Source organism: Pteropus alecto, unplaced genomic scaffold (assembly GCF_000325575.1).
Source record: "Pteropus alecto unplaced genomic scaffold, ASM32557v1 scaffold392, whole genome shotgun sequence".
Taxonomy (NCBI): Eukaryota; Metazoa; Chordata; class Mammalia; order Chiroptera; family Pteropodidae; genus Pteropus; species Pteropus alecto.
Window position 1 is genome coordinate 751,119 of NW_006431933.1, and position 11,158 is coordinate 762,276.

General features: G+C 35.6%; 2 protein-coding genes across 2 annotated transcripts in view; both read left to right on the plus strand.

Moving 5' to 3' along the window:
• The window catches only part of KRBOX4 (KRAB box domain containing 4), a 14,753-nt gene extending 13,319 nt beyond the window's left edge, over positions 1-1,434 (plus strand). Inside the window, 2 exon segments of the mRNA XM_006906915.2 lie at positions 1,173-1,370; positions 1,373-1,434. Coding sequence (XP_006906977.2) covers positions 1,173-1,370; positions 1,373-1,434 — 260 coding nt within the window.
• An 86-nt stretch (positions 1,435-1,520) lies between these two features.
• ZNF674 (zinc finger protein 674) lies at positions 1,521-2,669 on the plus strand. The gene is made up of 3 exons (XM_015585552.1): positions 1,521-1,559; positions 1,625-1,849; positions 2,238-2,669. The coding sequence occupies exons 1-3, from the start codon at positions 1,521-1,523 to the stop codon at positions 2,667-2,669; spliced, it is 696 nt and encodes a 231-aa protein (XP_015441038.1).
• Positions 2,670-11,158: the final 8,489 nt, after the last annotated feature.

The window sequence follows — 11,158 nt, forward strand, 5'->3', positions numbered from 1 at the left end:
CCCTTGCAAGCAGGACTTTCTAATTATAGCAGTCTCAGGGCTTCTCTGTCAACCTGTTTCTTGGCATATTGCCGCTCTGTTTTTGTCTATTGTTCCAATTGGATTTTATGTTAAACCTTTGTTAGAATTTATTTTTCTATTTTTCTTACCATATTTCCATTTTGTTAACTCTTTATGCTACATTTTGGTTGATTTCCCAAGATCTGTCATATAATTCATTAAATCTATTTTTATCTGTGACTAATACAACCTCTATCTACTGTTCAACCTCTAGTTTTCTATAACACCTATGTTTGTTTCCTTTTTCAAAATTTCTTGTTTTTCACCCATAGTCCAGGTCTTACCTGATTTCTTGGAATACTTGAAATGTTTTCGTTTTAAAGTCCATATAGTTCTACTAGATACACTTCTAGGAATGTGGGAGTATCTTTAAATGTATCTGCTGATTCTCTCTTATGATTCATTTCTTTGTGAGGTTTTAAACTTCTTACTGTGAACTCTTCTGTGATAATTGGTTTTCTATAGACATTCTTTGAGCCCCAAGCTATAAAAAATAAGAACATACCTTTTGGAAATTTTGCCAATACTAGGAACTTACGAACAACAGGACCAATTTTTAGATTAATTTTTCATCTTGTTTTCTCTGAACTACACTGATAATCATTCGGATTGGGTTACAGAACTAGGATTTTTTATTTTTACTTTTTGTATATAATATCCTTATTTCCAATTTCCTTGACCAGTGGGGAGTCTTTCTAGTTCCTGTTACACAAGCATGGAAGCCCCTCATGATTCCAGCTTTAAGCACAAATTACATTCTTGAACATTTATGGCCTGTGGTCTAGATTCCCCTGCAAAAACTCAAGCTTCAGTTTCTGTTCATCCCATCACTTTAAATTTGCACTTCACTTTTGGCACCTAATAAATTTCCTTTTTTGATTTTGAGCTTGACTGTATATTGAATTATTTTTGTTAAATATGGGCCAACATTTCACTGTATTTTCAGTTAGGGGAGCTGGTAGTGGTGGTTATAGAGCATAAGGAGGCTCCATCCACATCAGCTCAAGATCATTGATAGGAGTATACAGCAGGATGTTTATGAATTAATTTTGTCCCAGAACATTATAGTAGAAACATTTACAAATTTAATGATTCATTGCATTTCTCCCTAGAATTTTTGCAAGTTGATGACCAGATAGATAACCACAAGGAAAGCCAAGATAAACCTCTGTGGCAAGCTGCATTTATGGAAAAGGAAACAATGAATGATGAATGTGGCCAAGAATTCAAAACATTCAGAAAAATCATTTATCCCTGCACAGACTTTGTTTCTATAAGACAAAGACTCCTTAAATATTATCCATGGGAAAGGTGTTCAAAACATCGTTTAAATTTTCTTAGTCAAAATAGAAGCCATGTAAGAAGGAAAGATGATGAATGTCAGGCATATTGGAAATTGCACTTCCATTCTAATCTTGATAAAGCTCAACCTGGAGAGAAATTCTTTGAACTGAATCAGCATGGAAAAAGCCTCCACTCTAAGCAAGCCCTTAATAAAAGTCAGAGAATTCAAACTGTGGAGAAACTCTATAAATGTCCTGAATGTGGGAAAGTGTTTATCCAGAAAGCAAACCTTGTTGTACATCAGAGAACTCACACTGGAGAGAAACCTTATGAATGCTGTGAATGTGCAAAAGCCTTCAACCAGAAGTCAACTCTCATTGCACACCAGAGAACTCATACAGGGGAGAAGCCCTATGAATGCACTATGAGTAACTGTGGGAAAACCTTTATCCAGAAGTCAACTCTGATTAAACATCAGCGAACTCATACAGGAGAGAAACCATTTGTATGTGGTGAATGTGCAAAAGCTTTTAAGAGTTCACATCACCTTATTAGACATAAAACACACATTAGACAAACATTTTATGAAGGTATCAAATGTGGTAAGTCCAGCCTTATGCATCAAAGGACTCATACAGGTGAGAAACCTGAGTGCAGTAAATATGAGAAAGCCTTTGATGAGAAGCCCACCCCCATAAAATATCAGAAAATGCATACAAAAGAGAAATCTTACGAGTGCAGTGAATGTGGAAAAAGTTTCAGGGGAAAGAAAGTCACACCTCTCTGTTCATCAAAGAATTCACACAGGAGAGAAACCCTATGAATGTAGAATATGTGGAAAGACTTTTAGTGGAAAATCACACCTCTCTGTCCATCATAGAATTCATACAGAGAAACCTTATGAATGTAGAAGATGTGGGAAAGCCTTTGATGAGAAGTCAACACTTATTGTACAACAAAGAACGCACACCGGAGAAAAACCCTATAAATGTGATGAATGTGGGAAAGCCTTCAATGAGAAGTCACCACTTATTAAACATCAGAGAATTCATACAGGAGAGAGACCCTATGAATGCAGTGACTGTAGGAAAGCATTCAGTAGGAAGTCAAAACTTATTAAACATCAGAGAATTCATACAGGAGAAAAACCCTATGAATGTAGCAAATGTGGGAAAGCCTTCAGTGTGAAATCAACTCTCATTGTGCATCATAGAACTCATACAGAAGAGAAACCATATGAATGCAGAGAATGTGGCAAAGCCTACAGTGGGAAGTCAACTCTCATTAAACATCAGAGAAGCCATTCAGGAGATAAAACCTCTTAGAGTGGGTTAATTTCACTAGTAATTATACCTCATTATATATCAATTCACCCTGGGAAGTAACCTTATAAATGTCTAAAATGTCAGAAACTCTTCATATATTATTTAGTGTTCATTTAACTTAAAAGGCACAAAAGTATAATTGCAGAAGCATATAATGTGATCAATTTTTCACCTAGACTCTTTACCCATGAGTGGAAAATTGTATATCAAAGAATTCAAAAGTTGCAAAACTGTGAGTATATTGATGTGGGAAAGCCTTTAGAGAGAATGTAAATGGCATTGCCTTTCGGTATTTATGCTGAAGAAAAACTAACAATTTAATGAGTTTAGAAAATTATGTTAGAAATTATGAGAGAAATATGTTCCATATTTTATACCAAACATTTTGTGGAAAAGGTACAAAGATTGCAAATGAGCACTCAATTATAACATTAAGATATTCACTGTGGAATAGAGTATAACATTTTTTAAAGAACATATAATAAAGCATAAAATATTAATCCTAGCTAGGGCAAACTCCCAGTTTATTTCATAAGCAAATAGAAAAATTGCTTCCTTAGAGTGAGAAAGGATGTGTCAGCATGATCCCTGAAAGGAAATCAAACAGGGGATCTTATACATATCAACATCTTCAGTGCAGAAATACAGACATCTTACAAAAAAGACATATAGTAAGTTTTGACACACCTTGCTTAGGAACAGTGCTTATAACTGAAGACTTTGTCTTTTAAGAAGGAATAATCATTTCATGGTCATATTTTATGCCTCATTTTATGAGGCAATAAAAGGTTCTTAATTTTCATTGTATTTCCCATAAGAGCGATATTATTTAAAATAGCAAGAAAATGGAATATCCAATAATAGGCAATTGATTTAAAATGATATATCAAAAAGATGGAATAATATGCACCAATTAAGAATTCTTTTTTTTTCATGTATTAGGATTTGGAGAAATGTTCATGGTAATCTGTTAAGTGAAAAGACAGATTATAAAACAATGTACCACACAATTTACATTGTAAAAAAATAAATGATGGATATTCACCATTTATATTAGTGATTCTGGGTAGTAGAAATATAGCAGTTTTGTGATGAGTAAAATTATATGTAAACATATATATTTGTTTTATATTTATATCTATTTTAGGTGATGTATGTGTGTAAGTAGACACAGAACAAAAAGTTAGGAAGGAAATACATCAAATTATTAAGCAAATTATCATTTAGGTGTTGGGATTATTGATGATTTTTAATGTGGTCTCCAGAAACAACCAATAAAAAATTGTTTAAAGTAATCTTGTGTGTACTTGATTCTATTTTCCTATCCATCTTCCCATTTACTTTTGTCTTTAATATATAACATCATTCTCTTAAAATGACCTCTTTTTCACATATGCATACATATTACCTGTTCATTTTCCATGTGGTTGTCTGAGTCTATGGTTTTGAGTATGTATTTTGCATCTTGAGAATAAGTTTCCTATAATTTTAATTTATGTGATTTTTTGATAAAAATGAAAGCATCTCCATAGTTCTTTATAACCACCAAATCCTGTGATATAAGTTATCAGCTAACAAATTTTACAGGTGTGGAGAGATGTAGTGAATGATCAAAAATACCACAAGAGACAAAACTGACTTATGACACCAAATAGAAAGCTCTTTTCATTGTGATATTTGTGAATTCTCATATTCTCCTCTTCTTCTTGTCCTGTTGTCAGCATTTGTATCAGGGACATCATAGGTGACCCCAAAGATTTGTGCCCTATGTAGTCCTCTCCCCTTGTGTGTAGGCAGAACTGAGAATTGCTTCTAGCCAATAGATTATGGCAAAGGTGATGGGATGTCTATGACTATGTTATGTTCTATAAGTTCATCTTAGCATTCTGGAGAGAAATTTTTCTTGCTAGCCTGATGATGTAAAGCAGCCATGTTGAGGAAGCCCACATGGCAAGGAACTGCAGCTGGCTTCTAGGACCTGAGGGTACCCTGAGCTAAGACAGTGGGACTTGAGTGGCATGGTTATGAAGACAAGAGAAGTGAAGAGAAATAAGCCAAATAGACTGAGCTACTTTTTCCTGCAAGGAGCATGGTACACATTCGGAGATGCACAGCAGCCAAGTGCCTGAGGTACTAAAAAAAATAGATACTACCAGTGATGATGAACCCTGGTAAACACCACAGACATTCAGTTGGCACCTCTGAAGGAATTAGGGGGTAGCAAATCTTTCAAAGATTGATATCCCACCTTGAGTTAGCTCGCTAGCTAAGGTAATTTGCCCTTACTTTAATTTCCTATCAGAAACTAAAGGTCATCTAGACCTTTTACAATTTCTCATGCACAGCGGTATTTAATAAAAAATTGCCAGGCATACCCAGAATCAAAACTAAGGAAAAAGTGGTCTGTAGAAGCAGACCCACAAGTAATTCAGACAGGAGTTAAAAGTCATAGTCTTTAAAATAACTGAATAATATGAACAAGAAATTTAAAATCATAAGAATGCAAATTATTTCCAATAATTTTTTGCTATTTTCCTGGAGTTTCTAATTGCCCTTTTTTTCTCTTTTTTCCCCAGGGTCACAAATATACTATCTAATCTATGGAATTCTTCTTTTCTCTGGTGTTAGAATTCAGGATAGTTACTAACTTTGAAAGGGAAGACATGGAAAGGGCAAAAGGAGGATGCCAAATTACAATCAATAGCAAACTAGAAACTTTCTTCAAAGAATAGTTATCTGCAGAAGATGGTATCACTATGCTCCAAAATCCTCATGGAATGTACTGTGACTCATATACAGAGACCTTCCAAAGGCTCCATACATGATTTCTGTCTTCCACAGACACTTCAAGCACCATATGATATGTTAGGTCATATGGCCCAAGGGACAGTGGGTATGGTAGATCAGACCTATTTTGAAGTGTATTGTTGCTCTGAGCTATACTGAACATTGGCAGTTTTGTCAATTATTCAGTAAATGGACTGGAGCAGCATGTCAAAATGAGGTTTGTGGTGCTTGACAGGGTCATGTAACTCACCAGGAATGGTTTTTCAAAAGTAGTATAACTCTTTGTTTCAGATTCCATGGACTTACTCCCAAATCTCAGGAACCTGATTCTTATACTGCATCTTTTCTCACCAGTGACACCTTGGACACCATAGGTCGGCTAGATCATATGGTCCAAGGAGCAAGGCTGCTCCCTCTATAGCTTAGGCTTGCTTCAGAGCCTTTCTTGCCCTAGGCCCCATTTAAAGCTGGCAGCCTTCTGTATCACCCAGTATATGGACCAGAAAATTATTTCTAGGTGTGGAATATGTTATGTTCAGATCCCCAAAAGGCCCACGGGGTGCTGTATTTCTCTTATGTGAAGTCAAATTTTGTGTGGGTGAGCTTGTGGTAGTTTAAGCTTATTCTCCAGGATCCAACTAGTAGGAGCCACAATGATGAATTAAACAGAAATATGATAAAGACAACCACTCCTTATCCCCTGCATCCTTAACGTCTTTAATGGTGGCACTAACTCCATCATCCCCTAGGGTGCGACATTGTTTTCACTTTAACATCTTGGTTGGTGGGGGAGGGAGGAGGCAGTGGTTTCCATTTGGTTTTTACCAGTATGAAAGCTCTAACCATACAGGCCAAGGGCCCAATGTGGAGATTAGTTCAACTGCTAAGCATATTAATTCCAATTATACACTTGGAGACTGAGAAAATAACTACCGGTAGGTCTGCAGATGTAGTGGTCCACTGTGAGTCAGATTTAAGCCAGGGCTCCATTTATTACCTGGACCCAGTAAGCACTCCACCCTCCAACAAGAAGGCCATGATGGTACCTTGAGTGTCTTAAAGGAAGTTAATGTCAACTCATAAATCTGTATCCAATAGTCCTAAAAGTGAGTATTCCCCTATCCCCAGTGTATAGGCACCCAAATAAGTGGCCATAGGTTTTTTTGGAAGAGGGACTAAGGTAAAATTATAATATATGTTTGCTACAACGTTTATAGAGTCCATCCTCTGAGGGACATGGGCACCTCTCCAGACAATTGGTTTGAGATCTGAAATTTGGCTCATGTCTGGGAATTGAGCAAAGGATCCTCACTTTTTAATGAAGCAATTGCCCTCAGACCCCTGCTCTTTGAATCTTGCTTTATCTGATTGTAATATTAAACAGCAGCCCTATTGGCTGCCCGTCAATCTTATTCCTAGCAATGCCAGGCTGATCAGCAGACTTAATATAGCCAAGGAAAAATTTAATGAGCTTGAGGAAAAGTGTTTTGGCTTTTCCAATTAAATATGATGTTGGCTGTAGCCTTTTGCAGATGCCTTTAACAGACCGAGGAAGTTCCTTCCTATTCTTAGTTCACCGAGAGGTTTTCTTTTTATCATGATTATATATCTTAATTTTGTCATATTATTTTCCTGTAACCATTGAGATTATCATTGAGATTTTCTTTTATTCTGTTAACATATTTAGTTAAATTGAATTCTGAATGTTAACTTTGCATTTATTTTCATATGTTATTGGATTCCATTTGCTAATATTTTGTTAAGGATTTTTACATCAATATTCATGAGGGTTATTAGTCTGTATTTTTCTTTCCCTGTTTAACGTCGTGGTCTAATGTCAGAGTAATGATGGTCTTAAAAATTCATTGGGAATTATTTCCTCCTTATTTTCTTAAACAGTTTGTATAGGATTTATATATTATTATAAAGGTTGGAGGACAACCTCCCAGGGAGATCTCAGCAAGCCACTGGATAGGTCAAAATACACAACCACAATTCTTTAAGAACATGATTTTATATTACCCCTTCTTGTACCAGCAGTCCATAGAAATAGGACCACCATCCCCACAACCACTGCCAAGGTGGGGAATGGGGGATGGTAGCTGAGTAAACAAAAATGCCACAAGATCTCTTCCAAAATTTAACAGTCTCTTTTCTCATTAATCATGCCTCTGGTAGTTGTAAGTTTTTGATTAGGTTCCAGGGTTCCAAAAGAGTTGATTTAGACCATTTTTGACAGCTTAATCATTGCTTCTCTGGAGAGATGGATCCTTGGAACTACCTACTCCACTGTTTTCAATGATATTACTCTCTCTAGCATTTTTAAAAAGTTCTTTTAGTTTCTACCTCTGTGGTGACATTACATATCTGGTCTTGCTGTTGTGTAATTTTTCCATGAGCGTTTTTATCATTGTAACCTTTAATTTTACTTCTTTTTGAAAACAACTTTATTGAGATATAATTTATTTACCATAGTTTGCCCACTTAAAGTGTATAATTCAATGACTTCTAGTATATTCACAGAGTTGTAAAACTATCACTGACAATTAATTTTAGAATGTTATAAACACAAAAAGAAATCTTGTACTCTTTAGCTGTCATTCTCCCAATACTCCACTCCCCTTCCCACACCTAGGCGACCACTAATCTGCTTTCTGACTCTATAAATTTGCCAATTCTGGACATTTCATAAAAATTGAATTATATGATACGTGGTCTTTTGTGACTGGCTTCTTTCACTTAACATAATGTTTTCGAAGTTCATTTATGTTGTAGCATGTATCAGCAATTCATTTCTTTTATGGCTGAATAATATTCCATTATATGTATGTGCAAGATTTTGTCTATTCATTCATCAGTGATGGACATTTGGGTTGTTTCCACTGGGTTATTATGCATAGTGCTTCTATGAATATTCATGTACAAGTTTTTGTGGGTACATATATCTTTATTTCTCTTGGCTATATACTTGAAAGTAGAATTGCTGAGTCAAATGTTAATTCTATATTTAACTTTTTGAGGAATTGACAGAATGTTTTCCAAAGAGGCTGCACTATTTTACATTCCCACCAACAGTGTATGTAACTTCCGATTTCTCCATATCCTTGTTAACACTTGTTACTATCTGACTTTAATAATAGCCATCTTAGTGGGTATGAATTGGTATCTCATTGTGATTTTTTTTATTTCCCTGAGGGATAATGATGTTGAGCATCTTTTCATGTGCTCCTTGGACATTCCCGTATCTTCATTGGAGAAATGTCTATTCACATCATTTAGCCATTACCTTTATTCTTGAAAGATTGTTTTGCTAAATATAGAATTGTGTTGACATTTTTTTTTATTATGGCATTTTGAATATATCATATCACTGACATCTGGCCTCCATTGTTGCTTGTGAGAAGTCATTGTGATTCCCTTGTGTGTAATGTGGTTCCTTCCCTTGTACCTGATGAGTCATTTTTCTCTTGTGGCTTTTAGGATTTTCACTGGCTTTCAATGGTTTGAATATGACATGTTTATGTATAGAGATCTTTGTATTTATTCTATAGGGAATTCATTGAACTTATTGTGTATCTAGATTGTTTTTCATTAAATTTGAGATTGTTTTAAGCATTATTTCTGAAATGTTTTTTCTTCCCCTTTCTTTCCTCTCCTTCTAGTAAATTTCCAAAGTCTTGAAGTAATTGTTTTTTGCAATTTGATAGTTTTATCATTGCTTTTTGAGAAATGGATTTGTTGAGTTTCTCACTAAGCCATTTTGGAAGTCCCACCTGTACAGTAGCTGATTTTAATACCTAATACTTCCATATCAAATGTTAACTGCAAACAGCTGAAAACTAGGGGCAAGTGGTCCTGAGAAATAGCTGCTTGTTAAACCATTTTAAAGAATACTTTATCTGAATTTCCAATTGAAGAAAGCATATCCTCAAACAAAGCAGAATGATGAATAATAATATTTGCCTATATGACCTGGTAATTCTTCACTGGCTGAACTAGTATAATCATCATGCTGAAAGAAATGTTCAGTAGTTCTAAGTAGTTAGTCATGTTGACTAGAAAAAAGTATCACTTTATATAACAAAGTTGAATTGTACATATTTTCTTCCTCCAGCAGATGGTGACATTTTATAGAATATGGATAAATTGTCCATATGGACAGGTGAGCTAAGTGACTAAAATAGAATCATCTCTTTTTCATTTTTTCTTTATCTACATCTTGAATTCATTTACAAAATGCATTCATCAAGAAGTTACATCTATAAAAGAAGACTAAGAAGAATAAAAATCATGACTAATATAGACAGTGAAACTTTTCAACTTCTTCAATGCCAAGTTGCATAGTGTTTTTACCAGATATATTCTCATTTGGCATTAGGTCACATCAGCCTGCCTATATATAAATATAGAACAGCAAGGACAAAATGCTAAATCAGGCAAATTTGTCTTTAAATAATGTTCGCCTCTGATTTCTCTTTATTTCTTCCATGCAGGCCCCTCATTCCTGTTTCCCAAATTAGTTCTTTAGAATTACTTCTCCCTTCCTTTAAGCTCAACACATTAATGTTTGTTTCCCCAGTTTCTAGTCTAGAGCACAACATCTAATTAAAATTAATTCTTAGGTGTATGTAATCAGTAGTCTCAGCTTAATGTGCTAACTATACCAGGAGTATTTAATTCACTAGTTCAAACCAACATCAATTAAACATATATATTTCAAGTTTTCTTGCAGAGCTCAGAGTCCATCTGCTAAGGGAAACAAACTTAAACAAACAGTATGTAAGAGATATTTTAATGCAAGTATGCACAAGATTTCATGGGAACCCAGAAATTGAATCATTAATTCTGTTGAAGGAACTCTATATATGAGCTTAAAATCTGAGTGGGATATCAGAGACTAAGATGTGGGCAAAGAGCATTTCAGGCAGAGGGAATAACTTGAGCTCAGATTTAAAAGCATCAGACTCTTCAGCATTTCTGCCAAATCCAGAACAGTCTGGCTAGAACACACAGCATAAAACACACAGTGTACCGACTGAGCTGGAATGGAGGATGGAAGCGGAAGAAGAAAGAAGTAGTGAGAAGTGAGACTGTAGAGATAGGTTGGGGCCAGACTGTGAAACACTTAGAAGACATGCTAAGGAGTAAGGAAGACACTATGAAAACCCTTATGAGGTGTGCTAAGCTGTGTGGAACTGATATTGTGGGCCTCAGAGAGCCGTCTTATAAATGTGTGCACACAGTGAAAGATGGACGCAGAGAGACCTATTAAGAGATGATGGGTCACACAAAGCTAGGGAGGAAAAACAGTGTGGATTGATGAATGGTGACATTTTGCAGGGAATAGGATTAATGATGGAAGCATACTTAAGAGACATTCACATGGTAGACTTTGTGGGCTAAGGTGAATGGCTGGATGTGGTGCCTGAGAAAAGGGGAGGCATGCACGAAAAAAACCGTGAGGTTTCTAATTCTGGCATCTTGGTGTGTAATGATAGCATTATGCAAAACAGGAAGTTCATGAGGAATGTCAGAGTTTTAGATGGTTGTATAGAATTTGATGTGGGATGAAATAAATTTGAGGTGCCTAAGGAGCATCCAAGTGGAGGTGCTAGGACAGCAGTGAAATTATGAGACTAACTGGAGAGAAATCTGGAGTGAACAATGTAAAGTTGCTGGGGAAGGTCACTGTAATTGTCTCA

Excerpts from the sequence above, each read along its gene's own strand:
- ZNF674 (XM_015585552.1), top strand. The coding sequence starts at position 1,521 with ATGGAAAAAGCCTCCACTCTAAGCAAGCCCTTAATAAAA. Across the intron at positions 1,560-1,624 it reads TAAGCAAGCCCTTAATAAAA|AAAGCAAACCTTGTTGTACA; the intron begins GTCAGAGAATTC and ends GTGTTTATCCAG. Across the intron at positions 1,850-2,237 it reads ATACAGGAGAGAAACCATTT|AAACCTTATGAATGTAGAAG; the intron begins GTATGTGGTGAA and ends ATTCATACAGAG.